The 15,078-nt window shown below is 37.6% G+C and overlaps 1 protein-coding gene across 3 annotated transcripts in view; it reads right to left on the reverse strand.

Annotated features, from left to right (window-relative positions):
* TRIO (trio Rho guanine nucleotide exchange factor) overlaps positions 1 to 15,078 on the reverse strand; it is a 244,292-nt gene that overhangs the window by 151,077 nt on the left and 78,137 nt on the right. For all 3 annotated transcript variants that reach the window (XM_071454088.1, XM_071454097.1, XM_071454106.1), the window contains exons 4-7: positions 14,727 to 14,919; positions 13,582 to 14,094; positions 10,382 to 10,504; positions 2,180 to 2,371 (exon numbers count right to left, since the gene is read on the reverse strand). In XM_071454088.1, the coding sequence (XP_071310189.1) occupies positions 2,180 to 2,371; positions 10,382 to 10,504; positions 13,582 to 14,094; positions 14,727 to 14,919 (1,021 nt within the window). The remainder of the gene's footprint in view (positions 1 to 2,179; positions 2,372 to 10,381; positions 10,505 to 13,581; positions 14,095 to 14,726; positions 14,920 to 15,078) is intronic.

A 15,078-nucleotide genomic window follows, 5' to 3' on the forward strand; every position in this document is an offset into this window, starting at 1 on the left:
GGAGTTTTCATAGTGTTGAACCTAGTACAGCCAAACACATGTGAGCTCTGTAAAGTAAATTTCCTCTATTCATATCAAGTTTGAGACTCAAAAGTTATGAGACCAAGCCTTTTATTTCATCATACACATCTTAATTCTTGGAGCACAAGTAGTCTTTGAGGAAAAACTAATTAATAGATCACTTCTGGTACTCTTCTATTGCTTGACAGCTGGGCAGAAGGGTGGTGGAGTACGTAGCTCTAAAATACTTTAATTCTCACTAAGGGCCAGTTTAAAAAATCTCTAAGGTTAAGCACTGAACGTTAACGGAAGCTCCATGTGCACCAGTGAGCAGGCCCTGATAGCTGGTACAGCCTTCACTGTGCCTGACAGGAGGCAGTGACACTTATCTGTCACTTGCAAGAGAAAACATGCATTCAAGAAGGGTGAGTTTTTTCCTTGGGCTGCCTACATTTTAATCTTTTTATGTAGGTCAAGCGTCACTAGTCTCTAAAGGGGTCATTCCTCACATTCCAAACCCGCTATCCTTGAACTTGCTCTCCACTGTTAATGGAACAGCTAATATATCACAGGCAGGTATCTTACAAATCAACTAGGGCAATCCATCGCAGCTCATCATAAAATGAAAACTGCAAGGAGGAGCAAATAAAAGTATATTAATCCCAGCAGATGTTGCACTATTTTCTCTCATTTTTATCTTTCCGTCTGTTTACACTTATATTTAGTAGTAAAGAAGGTAACACTGACCCTTGCAATAGTTGCCCAGCACACAATCACACAAAAAATTTAATCCCTTGACTTCTGATGAGCATAATTTATTAACCACATTTGAGTCAAGGTATACATACCTGTTCAAATTTCATTCATCTCTCTCCTACAAGTATAGCTCAAAGGCTTAAATGCAAACCCAAATGACCCAAGTAATTAGAAAAGCATCAACATTGACAAGGTACTGAACTGTGTCTATCAAAAGCTGCAAGCTGACTGACAACTTTTCTATCAGAAGACAGTTCTTTATTCTCATTTTTATGTAGCTTTTCTGTAAAACCAGCTGAAAGGACCTGTTGCAGTGACATCATTTTATTATATTAGTCTGTCTAAGGACATGAAGCCAATGCCACCACTAACATAATGAAAGTTTGCATCTTAATACACTCCCATTTCTAATGTCTAGACATTTATCAAGTTAAATATCCATGAAGTAGAAATCAGTGAAAAAATATCTTAATATGAACTGTACTGCCTCTCTCTGTTTCTGAAGTTTCCAGTGCCCAAATGCTTCCTTCATTCATTCCAAATTAAAGTTATATCGGACATGAGACCTTTCCTTGGATATAATTTAGCAAGGCAAAATGAAAGAAAAGTATCTACATACAGTACATCAGCTATACCCATCCAAGAACCTCTGCTCTCCGAACACACCAGGGATGCCCAGAGCAGACACTCTACAAGATCAGTGGGTGACTCAACTGCACACACAGAGCAACTCCTTCAGAACTGAACTCCCTTGAGGACAAAACATGCTTTTGCCATTAAGATTATTAACTTGGGGATATTTATTCCTATTTCCCCTGCATATACCTCTTCTCTGGCAGTTACACATGGTTAATGACTTAATTAAAATAATTGGTATAGGCCTAAAGCTAAAATATTTTTTTAGCATAGCAGCAATCTCCTATGGAATACTAAGTAAACTTCTCCCACCACAATTTCAGATTCAGAAGGCAGTTAATTAACTTCTCAACTTTCAGGCTACTTCAACTTATGCTTTCTAAAAGCAATTATCATGAGTTAAATCTTGACACTCAAGGACTGATGGGAGTTGAATGGTGAGGACAGTAGAAGAAGTGACAGCTTCTAGATGTAGAAAAGGCATTATATAGATACTTAAAAGCCTTATATACTTAAGCATTTCAGTCCACTTCATTTTATTCATATAGCTAATTTGGTTGTTTCATCTTGCACTGATGTAGGCAAAGCCATGGAAAATTTAAGGCCAATGGGCTAAACTGAGGAGAACAAAGTTTTGTCTGAGTATTGAAATTGGCAGAAATAAATATTCTGGCTTTCTTGCCAACCTTTTCAATCACTTTTTGCACTTTTGTCCAAAGCAAAAACAAACTGCACAACTCCCATTGCAGGACATAAACTTTTGTTGATGCTCTCCCCATTTACTGACCTGTTCGGCTTTTTGATGGAAGATGGAGGACATGTCCAGTAACGTGCTACGTTCTTCCAAGGCTGCAGCAAATGCCTTCCATTCCTGTTCCAGCTGACTGGCAATCTGTTTGATTTGCTGTGAAGCGTAATGACCAGACTCGATCAGGCGGCTTGCTACTGACATGATGCGGCTTATGTTTACATACACATTCTGTGGAGAAGGAGGGGAAAATTAGTTCTAGTCAGCAGACCAATTAAATACAGAAGCATATTCCTAGAAAGTTCTACTTTATTACAGTACTGATCAGTAGTCATTTTATTCGGTAAGCTTATGCATGCCAAACTTTGGAATCTAGGTGTATAATGTAGCAGCCTATCCATAACTGACAAGTGAGAATGATGACTTTAAATAATCAGTCTAAAACTCATGTTAACAATCAGCCTAAGCCAATTTATATTACATGAAGACACATTATTACAATAAAGAGCAAGAAATAATCATATTTTACAACAACCTGAATAAAAATGTTTACAGACATTCGAGTCAACAAGATAGTCAGATACACACAATATAGGAAAATTGAAGTATCATTACTAAGTTCTTGATCCATCCACAATATGCAAGTGTGCAACATCTGTGAACCTTTACATCAACTTCAAAAGTAACTTTTAAAGAAACAAAATAAAGAATTCTTAGCTACAAGAAGTTTAACAGTTTTACATTTTATTTTCTTGCTGCTATGCTGCCTTAGAACTAGCATTCAAAATTAGACAAAGACCAAGATCAGAAGTATTCTCTAGCATACTGGCATAAGTCATTGATGGCTCTTAGGCAATCTAACTTTCAATCAAGAGTTTCTGATTCCCATGAAGTAAAACAAGAATGAAAGTTTTTACCACCAAAAACTTTTTGAGTAACTCTTTCAGAGCTACATACGTGTAATACGGAGTTGACGCTTTCTTCAAATTGGGCAGACTCCCATACATCTAGAATGAAGTTCCTAGAATCACAGGATTGTTGAGGTTGGAGATTACCTAGTCCAACCACCAGACATTGAGCAAGGCAGGTGGAACCATGACCTGCTGGCATCCAGCCACTGCCCAGAGCTTGACACTGACTGGCTGGAGCAAGTGTTACAGCTCCTCCAAGCTTCACTGTCCAGACCCATCTGAGTGGCAATTAGGACAGATCCCTATTGATTGTAAACAGTATGCATGTATGCAAGCAGGAGCACACCTGACACAGCCTACAGCTCAGGCTGCTCTGCTCACTAAACTAGCACAACAGTTGATTGTCTTTCCTTTCTGCACAATACTACCTCTTACTTTTTTACATTATCCCACACACCTATGCTCTACTTTTTAAGCACAGCCAAACAACCGTACAGACTACAAATCTGCTATTTCCAATAAATTTTAAAAGACTGGAAAGCATTTAGGCCTACTAAAAGTGTATGTAGCATAAATGCAAGACTGCTAAACGAATACAGAAAGCCCTTAGATGGTCTTTACAGTTGTGAGAAGAAACAAGTGCCAAAAGAGAAAAGAATAAAGGCTATAGTAGACTGCCATTTGAACTCTTTCTGTAACATAATAAAGCAATTTTGGAAATTCTGTAACAGCAGTTAAAAATGAACACAGCACTATAAACATGAAGAAAAACAAATTGAAACTGAGCTGTGGTTAACATGCATTCATTTTCCCATGGCAATCAGGCTTCACACGTCTGGACGAATACAGCCTATAGCAGTATGAATATGAATTAAAATGCTGACAGTTGAACACTTTCCAAGCTATGTACACCACATTCCTTGCCTCAAAACAAACAAACAAAAAACCCAAAAAACAACTTACAATAATCTAAACCTTTTACCTCACTACATGATATATCTACCGAAGTTTTAAGTGTCAGTATTTTAGAATTAAATGACTCAAATGAAATAGATTTAGTTAAGGAGGAAAAGAATCTCTAATAGCAACCCACTACAATCAGACTGTCTTTAATTCACCTTTGAAGGTCAAAAAATTTTGTTCCATTTCCTACAAGGACAGGCAATGCCAGTGTCATTATTATAAGACAACTGCATATTTTGCACACTGCTTAAGAGATAAGAAACACTGTTACAAGTGAGCTGTTGCTCATTTACCAGAGACCGGTATCTTATTTATTGTATGCATTTACAACCTGGTTTTAGTTAAGGAAGCAACAGCTAGGATGCAATAACTGATAGTCTTCTTTAGTGACCTCATTTACACCACCTGCAGCTTCTACATGCGTATCAAGTGTCTCAAAGGTGAAAGGGTAATGCGAGATTGCATTTCTTTAATTGTGTAACACACAATTATTGTAACAAGACTTAAAAGGTAACAATTTAAGTCACTGCATTATAAAGTGTTTAGTTACGATACAAGCGTACTTAGCATGATTGTCTTCTCTAAAATGCTTTTTAGCCAGAAGCGGAAAGGACACCTTACGATATCTGGAAAGTTCCTCATTGCAGATTTCTCCTCTTAAGAGAGTATACAAATAAAAAAAGGCATTCCTCAGCAAAGCAATACAGATTAGTTGCCTAACAGAGCTGTGTTATTCTTTGGCGTGTGCCTGAAAGGCAAACACACAGGAAAAATAAAGGTGACAGCCTATCAGCTACCTGAACTTATGCCACGCACACACAAAATAAAGCTGGCAGGTGACCTGAAGGTTCCATTTTATTTCCTGATTTTCCCAGATCCATTTACAAAATGTTTGTTTAGCTCCAAGATTTCCAACAGCAGTTTTCTGACACAGAGACTATAAGGCATTCAGTTTTAAATGCAATCAAACTCACTGACATGGTCCATAAGCATCATAACTGGCATCTCTATATAGACTGTAGTGAGCTTGAACTATTTTACTGTGATACCATCAATTTAGCAATGGCATTTTCAAACCATCTGCCACCTCACACACAAATAAATGACCACCAAAACTTGGTGTAGTATTAATGTATGGATTAACACCTGCTTTAATGATTTACACGTTCTCTTAACATTTCTTCTAGTCGTATTTTTGAAGCAAGAGTAAATGTCAGTTTGGGAATACAAACTTCAACAACAAGGGATGTGGGACAACTAAGGTAAAACCTGATCTATTCCCTTGAAAAAATATAAACTTGGCAACATCCAAGCAGCAATTAAGGAAAGTGTTTAACATGTTCTTCAACTACAAGGATCCTCTAAATATTCACAGGTAACCATTTAAACACTGCTATCAGCACTGGAACGTGTGCAACATAATTTCACTCCAACTTTCTTCAAATATCTAATTTCTTTCCTACATTTTTCACAGTGGACCTGAGGAATCTTACTGCAAGACTATATAGTCCAACACCAGCATTACTTTCCCTCCTTCTTTACTTTTCACTCACCTTTACTTAATCATAGTAAATGCCCATGCCTTCAAACTCTCCCTACAGCCACATCGCTTTCATGTATGTTTCCCATTACAGCACTAAGCATGGGGCTCTAAACTGGAACTAGTTCTCTAGTAGGACCAACTGAATCAGAGCATTTTCTTTAAAAATCTGAAGTTCAGCTACCCTAATAAGTACCAAGAGTGAAATAAGAGTGAATCAGTAACACCACTGTCCGTTCCCTTAGTTTGTTATTCATTAACATGAACATACTTATTGCTGTATTAACACCTCAGTAACTGACTGCTTTTTAAAATCTGTTTACTTGCTTCTTCCCTCTTAAGGATTGCACAGTTAGCCTGTTCTATTTAGTCTTGCTGACTTTGGAGTGCTCCTCAGAAGCTGAAAATAGCCTGAACTCATTTTACCTTTTCAGTCTATTCTCAGGCTGGTGGCATCCAGACATTATGTCGAAGCATTAACTGTTCAGGCACCATAAAGATTCTCTTAGGGATGTATACCTGTGGTCTTGCTCTCATTTGCCCAAATCCTGAGAACCAAGGGCAGTCTAGAATTCACATGGTGCTCTAGTCTATCTCAAGAGACAAATCTGTATGGTTACAAAAACACATATTTAAAGTAAAAAGAATCTCAGGGGTGAAATATGTGAGCAGTACAAAGGAGGAGGAAATAATTACACTACCTCTAAGATAAAGGTGAGTTTACCTCACCTGACTTTCTTCATGTTTTCATTTGTACCAGTCCCTGTGGCTGGATTTGAGCAAGACATCTTTTTAACTCTGCAAACCTGGGGATATTCAATTGTTGTGCTCATATTTTTATTTTAACATCCCAAAGCTCTCACCAGTGTTCATCTCTGACACTCTCTTTTTGGATATCATTCAGGATTTGATTACTACCTTGATAAAATGTTTTAGTGTATGCAAACAGCCTGTTCTGAGAACATTAATCAACTTAGCAATATGCCTACAATTGAGATAGGAGTTTTTGGATTATAGTTAACAAATGTAACTTTTACTCATGGTCCTATCAACACTGAGACAAAAAGCAGTCATAGCACATCCTTTAATAGTAGCATGTGTCAGCTTTCTCCAAACAAAGTTTCATTTAGCCTGCATCACTCTTCAAGCATTTTAACCCTCCTCAGTGCAAGGAGAGGCACAGTTAAACTGTAATGAAAGCAAGGCCATCTGATCTAGCAAAAAGAGCAGAAAATGTTCAAGCAGACAACATCCTCCTCCTTTCCCATATTTCACATGACTTCTTGTCTTCCTTGTGTCTCAGCAGATGTATAGAAAATGGCAGGAAAAAGAGTGGACAGACACATAATCAGTCTTTTCCACTTTTCCATACAAGACAGACTAATCATATAATCATGGGTACTTTATTCTTGCTGTTTAAAAACTCAATATATGATTTTTGTACTTGTAACTCCTATGATGCCTTATTTGAAAGTTTCTCCCTTACAAGGTGCTAAAAACTTGTTTTGAGAAGTGAAGCATTGGTTTAGTCACCCAAATAGGAACGTCAAGCTGAAACTGAGTATTGCTTAACTCAAATAAATCTCAGGACTTGACAACAGCAATTTACTGTTGCTGAAAGCAGGCCTTTAAAATTGTACTGAAAATCCATCCTCATTTTCAGAGAGCAGAATCACTGAAATTTTGTTTATCCCTACAGTTATGGAACGTGGGATCTACTTGCCCTATAAAGAGACAGCCTTGACTTCTGTCAGTGCACAGCTTCTCAAATTCAATAACAGGAAGTCACATATCTATCCTTCCTACATGGGAATTATCCTTCAGTCATTAGTTCCTTTAGCCACATCAACCTGTGTGTTAATCCATGGCAAACATATATATGTCGCTCTTTAATGCACAACACTACACCTATCCAGATTTTCTCTGGGACAGATTTATTGCAGTGAGAACCAGTCTGTGTATTAGCTTAAGACTTGCATGAACTTATTCTTGCTACCTTGTAAAGTGCAACCACATGAAACACATAAGATTCCTAGATATACCATTTGCTAATGAAACCGGTGAAAGTATAGTTAAATCTCCTCCCCGGATGTATTCTTTACCTTTTTGTTTTATAGCATTTGGTTTAACACTTCCAACTATTTTGTCTTCTTACTGAAAACCAACATTCTAAAAATGGCACAAAGCCATTACAAAAATTTAAAAAAAAAAAAAAAAATCAGCAAATCCTCTTTGTCCTTGATGTAACTAACTCTTGTTCATGACAGGAAATAATAGCTTTCACAATGGTTTACATCCAGGTGGCTTGCTTCAGACTGGAAGACCAGATCAAAATTTTGGCATCTCACCCAAAGGTCACTCTTTCTCAGCCAAGTTTGGCATAAGCAGCTGCAGAAGCTGCCCTCCACCTCTTGGACACAAACTGCTGCTTGGGGAGGAAGGGGACATGAGAGACCCAGCTATTGACAGAGGGTAGCACCTGCTGTGGAGGGGAGCATGTGCCCTGCAACAACAACGTGTTGGGAAAAGCAGCTGCAACATCAATTATCAGAGTTAAGCTATGAGCATGTGCAAGCAGTTGCATTTAGTTGCTTGGGGAGCATTTATCCTTCAAATAGTTCTTCCCTACCTCAAGTGAGCGTAAGAAAATTGACTAGAAGGCAAGATCTATTAAGGTCCAATTAGGGACACAATGAAAAGTCTTGAAAATCTCCTGCAATAAATAAAGCTTATACATGGTTGTCTCCCTCCCTCCCTCTATTCCATCCCAGTGAATCACTTCACATGGTTGCAGACAGGTTAAAAGTTAAATTTCACTTCTGGTGCTAGAGCACTCACACAAGACACCTTAAATGCACTTTGATTACTGACGAGTTACACTGACAGGAAGAGTGAACAAACAGCAACTTGTTAAGTACACAGCATATTGCAGAGTGGTCAGGGTGAAACTGAACATGGTTGCAGGAGTTAAGACTGCCCCACATTTTTCCAGTTGAAAGCTAATGAAAAATAAGGTCTGCCAAAATTCAATCAGTTCACGTCATTTTTTATGTCACATTCAGTTTAATCTTTGCCCTTAATCTATATGAAAGGCTTTTGCCATTTAACCAAATAAAATCCAGATAATCCAAGTGCTGCTTAAATCAAAATCAGGGACCAATCACACTGAATTTACATTTTCCTATTCCATGGCAGAAAACCCCTGCTGGGGGGGCTATGCTACAGAAAAAAATGCAGCTTGTTTTCACCCTTTTGAATGTTTGGATAGGTTAATTTACCCCAAATTTAAGCTGCGCCTTTTAAGTTTTAAGAAAACATTTTGCAGGCTGAGAAAAAAATCCCCTGTAATTAATGCATTTGACAACTGAAGGCAAAGGAGAGATTAACAGGAAAAGACTAATAGCAAACACAGAGCAGGAAGGATTATGCTGCATTGCTCAAGTGCTTCCTACTGTTGATAGCATCTGAACAGTCTAAAAGAAGGAAAAATAATAAAAAAGTTTGAAGAAAAGGGACTAATATGAGGACAGGCTTACAGAAGAATTTAACCTTTAGAATGCAACCCCAAGAATTGTGTGGAAGGCCACTCAAAATTACTAAGTTCCAAAAGTCATCTCATGTCAATGACACCTACTGTCATCCTTTGTTTCTTTCTGCTCTACTTCAAATGCAGAGCAGTGAAGAACAACAACAACAACAAGGTGCTCCATAAGGCAGCAATTCCCCATGCTGTGAACCAAACCTAATGGTCAAAACCATATATGATGTTACATAACAAAATTGCCAAGTTCAGTGGCATTTGCTTTACTCTTTTTAGACAGTTCATATTGATTTTAATTCTTTTAAACTTTTGGAAACAGATCTGAGTTGCAAAAGAAGAAATAGTGTCTGCTCTAACAGTGTCTCCTATTGTCTTACCTCCAGCTACACGATACACAAGAGCTACCTTACTAGTTTGTCCAAAACTTCTGCAAGACACATAACCTAGGTAAGTTTATTTTGCCACTTTGCTGTTCTACCAAAAAATCCCCTTGCAAGAGTTCATTATTTCAGCCATACTTTAATTCAATTCCCATCCTTGGACTGCCAAGAATGTTAATTTGTAACAAAACTGGTAGTGTTCTTCCTTCATTGATCTAACAAACAGGAACTGGACTTAGGCCCAGACTCCCAAGGTTATTTAAACACCTACAATGTGTTAAGGATCTAAAATGTACTTCAGAATTTTGTTCTCATGTTCAAACAGCAATTCATTAAACTGAAAGTAAATAGCTTTCTCTCATTGCCAGTTAAAATCCAAATTTTTTTAATAGCCTACTGATCATATTTGACAAAAAAAAATTATCTTAGATCCATTCTGCTGTGCCGAAAATGAGAAATATCTTCTTGAAACCATGGAGAATTATTATACCAGGCTCAGTTTCTTCTCAGAACTTTTTGCTTGAGTTGGAATCTCTTCAGAAGATCCTGAGAGCTATTTCTTTCAGAATGGAAAGCTAAAATCTGTATTACACATGATTCTCTGAAATTCTGTACAAGACCCAAGGTAGTACTCAAAGACACATCCCAGGTTCTAGAAGCTTGGACACTTATATTTGAGAGGTGCTGTGGTCATGCTGAGCACTGCCATTTGTCAAAACAATTTTGTTGCTTTATTACACTTCCTCTGTACCTTTTATTTTCCTCCATTGTGTTTTATAACCTCACTGCTCAAAACCAAATTCCACTACTTGTAAAGAAGGGATGATCTGTGTTTATGCACTTACAAATTCTACCTTAACAGAGAACAAACAGCCAGCACATCTGTGCAGGGAGGCCTGTCCTTACCATGCAGTTCATGGCAAAGTGATTGTGCTGTGTCTGAAGTTCCATCGCGTGGGGGTGACTGGTTCCAATCTCTGTGTAGCTGTTCAGAAACAGACCTTTGTTGTGTGTGATCCAGTCAAACATCTACACAAAAATATTAAGGAAAGAAGAAAGTTCAATAATTTGTTATGGCAGAAATCATAGACAAGTAATGCAAGATACCTATGAACACAGAATATAGAGTCTAAGGCCATGAATTTTAACACTGATGCTCTTTCCATTGTAAGTTACTGTATATTTTAACTCAATCATTGCTGAAACCTGTCTTTTTGGATCAAAGAGATGAGGCTGTAACTGTTATCTTTACTATAGGTGTTTATCTCAACAAGCTACTGTAATGCCATAATCACAAACTTCATTATTACAAAGAAGTCATAGTAAACAAACAGACTTGGAGCACAGCCCTGAGTTGCCAAGCTTATACATTCTCTAGTGTCAGCACTTATTGACACCAGCAGCTTAGCAGTTTAGAATGAAAATGGCAAGTCATGGAAATTAAATATAAATTCTTTCATGCTGATCAAGTACTTCAGCAGCTAGTTTAATATTTTTAGTTCATAAGTTTACAGCAGATTTGAAAACAAATATTCTATTTCTAGATGAATTATTAAAAATATATGTGAGCACAGAGTTACCTTCCTCCAGAGAAATTTAAGAAAAATCTTTAAATATGCTTGTTTTTAAAAAGAAAACAAGGAATATTTTAATATTCAAAAAAATTTTAGGAGGAACCTTATATGACAACAGCCATCAATGGAGGCACACAGGTATGTTAACAGTGGCACTGGAAGACAAAATTTTCAAAGACCAGGTAACGCAGCAAAGAGCTGTTTAACACCCCACCTTCTCAAAATGGTCTTGAAATCTTTGCTATATCTGAGCAAAAGAGACATACCACCTGCTCTCTGGATAAGCTGAAATAGATTTTCCAGGAAAAAACAGCAGCAGTAAGTAGGAAGTACCCATTTAAAGAGCTTTCCAAATATGCTGGCTAAGAGAACAACATTATCAAATCCAGTATTTGTCCCAAGTCCATGACAAACCAAATTATAAGCAGACCACAATATGGTAAGAACTGTAAACCAAACTTCTGAAGTTTAGGTAACTGAGACAGTTGATGATACACTCCTAAAATTTGAAGCTTCTTACCTAGAACTCAGTGAAAATGTGTTAGAACATTATTCAAAACATACACTGGTACTGCTTGTGACCATCCTCCTCTAGGTCACTTGAATTTGCTGCCTTCAGATGCTTAAAGGGGCAATTTCAATCAGATTCCCTCCCACCTTGTCCCTTTTTTGCATTCTCTTCTTCTGAACCAGTCCAAAATTCTTGTACTGAATTGAGCAAGTCCTCCAAAAAGAACATGTTTATTTCTCCCCATGCAATATCCTTTTTCTTTCCAACAAAGATCCCATCCTTTCCCACATTTCAGTAAAATACAGGCCTACACTAATAAAAACGTCATGAGCTGTGAAATCTAATCTGACACAAGCAGTAAAAATACAGGCTGCAAGGAGATTAAGGCAAGGGTCTAAATCCAAAAGTGAGTTGTGATACTACACAAACCTTCTTTTTAATCTTTTTTACTGGCTAATGAGAGACAACCTGTCCCAGGTATAATAGCTGCTGTCAACCTCATTTTGAGGTGCCTAATATTTGGTTTTAAAAGAAAGATATGTTCATTCAATATAAACTTTAATATAGAATCAGAAACATAGAAAACACTGATAGGAGCTTATGCAACCACATGGCAGGACAGAGGTCAATCCTACAGGCTCAAGTATTTCACAAGAAGTGTGTTAAAACCCAGGTTATGTAATCAATTTGATAAAATATGAGAAAATTAACAAAATGTATTTTGATGGTGCTCACATGGTACTGAAAGATATGCTATAATGCAGAAAAATTAATGCTGTAATGAAGTGACTGCAAGGTTGATAAAATGCATTTGGGTCTGAAAGAGCAACACTAGAGCAACAGCTTGCATTATTTTCTAAATAATTTTAGAAAGAGATAATAATTTCATCTTTTTTCCAACTCTCTACATGTCCCTACTATTTTCAGCTATACTATCCAGAAAACATTTCTTTTAAATGGTACTTTAAAAAAATTATTTATTTTTTAAACACAGCGGAAAGCATTACAGTAGTGTAAACAAAGTCCCTGAGTTGCAATGATGAGGGTAAGGGAAAGTATGGGTGAAGGACACAAATAAAGAGGCAAGAAGAAGTTAAGTTTTTATATGTTTGTTCTGCTTTTACTCTTCCCTATGCATCTGCTAGTGACAGCTGCTGGAGAGCAGAACACTGGTTTAACATGGACTGTTGGTCTCATACAGTTCAGGCAATCTTATGTAAAATACTTCAAGAAATCTGAGTACTTCAAGCTCTGAGAAAAAACATACTTATCACTTGACTGCATAGTCTAGTTACTACTACTCCCAGAGAAAAAATCCCCACCCTTCCTTAAAGCTATTTGTTCCATGGTAACAAGTCAATAATAAGAGATTGCAAAACCATTCTACATGAAAATAGATCTAATTTGAGCTCATCTAAAAGTGATCTGCCTGCCATACTTCCTCTTCAAATTCCATGACAATCAAGGGCTTTCTCATCTGAAGGGACCGGTTAGCCCGAAACATTCTGAAATCACTCAGTTCCCTGTTAATGACATATGCACTGTCAGAAGAGATACATCAGTTTTTAGCCTGGGACTTCAAACCCTGCATCAATGAAGCAGTTCCCCATGTCAGCCTCTTCAGGCTTAGTTGACTGCCTGTCACTCACTTCCCAAAGCTCACTCAAAAGAAGACCAATGTAGTCTGTAATCATCTGTATTTATAAAGTATACAGCATTCTTCTTTACTTGCTGCATACAAAAGCATCTGCCTGGAAAAAATGTTTAACAAAATAAGCACTTTGAAGTCATTAGCAGTTACAATTTTCTTTGGTAAGAGCTTCCTTACAGCTTAGAAGTACTATCCCATGCCCCTTACTCCAGAAGACCCTGAGTGCCTCTCAATCAACAAGTCCCTTATTTCTCATTAAAAGGCTAGTGATTAACTCCAAAGACAAAAATTACTATTTTCAGTTACCCTTGGTACTTCTTTCAAGCCCGTCAAGTATCAGCCATTTACAGTCTCCTTGCCCAATCCTTACCTTTTCAGCATCCTGCTCAAACAGCCTGAGCTGAAAGCATTGGTCCAATTTCAATTTCCGCACATGCCACATCTGATGCAGATGCTGCCGTGTTGAGTGCAGCCTGTCCAGCATGGTGGACACTTTGGGTAAAAGATTCTGTAAGTCTGCATTCCCTGACCCAGAGTTCTTTTTGGGAAAGCTATCACTGCTCTGTATCCTCTGGAGCAGCTTTTGTCCTTCCACATCAAGGTCCTCGATAGGGGCCTTAATGACTTTCTTTTTTAATTGTGAATGCTCCTCTATCATATTGCGAGCACCTTCCAGGTCCTGAGGCATTTCCTTTTTTGACAATATATCTTGCAGTTCCTCCAGTCTGGACAGCATATGGGTTGCATTGCTAATGTAGTCCTCAAAGGCAACTCTGATTTCTATCCACTCCTCATGGTTGTACTCCAAACAGCCATCAAATTCTGGGGTTAGCTGAGAAGGATCAACTACTTTGGTAAGGCCTTCCAGAGACACCATATTTGTCTAAAAAATAAAAATGGAAAGAAAAAAATGCTGTTACCGAAATGAATTTCAAATTTCAAGTTTTTGCTTTTCTTTTTGTAAGAGTTGATAATTTTGCTCATGAATTCCACATGACAACTTTTCTCACACATTTCAAGTATCAATTCAGATCAGCAGAAGACAGGAGGTCTTGCAGCTATTTTCCCACATTTCTTTCTTACCTCACTACATTTAAGAACAAAACAGCAACCACTCTTCTGATTACTGTTTTAAGTTTTGACTTTGTGTATTGCAAAGCTGCAGGAGGATAACAGCAAGGTTCATTCAGTTGATTTCCTCTGGATTCTGGAGATTGAAATATGACCACAATGCAAACTAAGATAACAAAGAGACAAAACCTAAGTTTTTATCATTGGGGGGGGAAAACCTAATTCAATCTTTCTTGAGCTTACAAAAAGAATATAAACAACAACATACACAATTACCTAGCCTAAATACATGAAGAAAACCACATTTCTTCTAGCACTGGTCTAAAGTTCCTCTCCTTTCAGCCAGAATATAATTTATCTGAGAGTTTTCAAGGTGCTGATCATTAGTGAGAACATTTAAAACCACAAAATAAATATAAATTTGTATACCATAGGGGAAATTACCTCAAACTCAAACTTAGAGCTGCCAAAGTTAGTCCTCTGTTTCTGCCAGAAATTGTCTGGCTTGATTATCAGTGCAACATGAATACAACATGGAAAGGATTCCTGTAAAATCTTCAGCAGAGGCTTTATGGAGTCCCATTTTGACCCACGCATATCTACAATGACGGTGAATCCTCGTTTACATACTTCCTCACTGCAGAAAACAGAAGGAAAGGTTATCAAGCGTTTCAATTTCCAACACAACCCTCAGCTGCACCACATTGTCTAACGAATGTGGTCTCCTCAGGGTCTCACTGCTGACCATATACAGCAAATCTCACAAACCTCTCAAGAGACTTCTTTCACCCCCATG

The sequence above is a fragment of the Agelaius tricolor genome, unplaced genomic scaffold (assembly GCF_023055355.1).
Source record: "Agelaius tricolor isolate 1412-34295 unplaced genomic scaffold, bAgeTri1.0.p SCAF_2, whole genome shotgun sequence".
Taxonomy (NCBI): Eukaryota; Metazoa; Chordata; class Aves; order Passeriformes; family Icteridae; genus Agelaius; species Agelaius tricolor.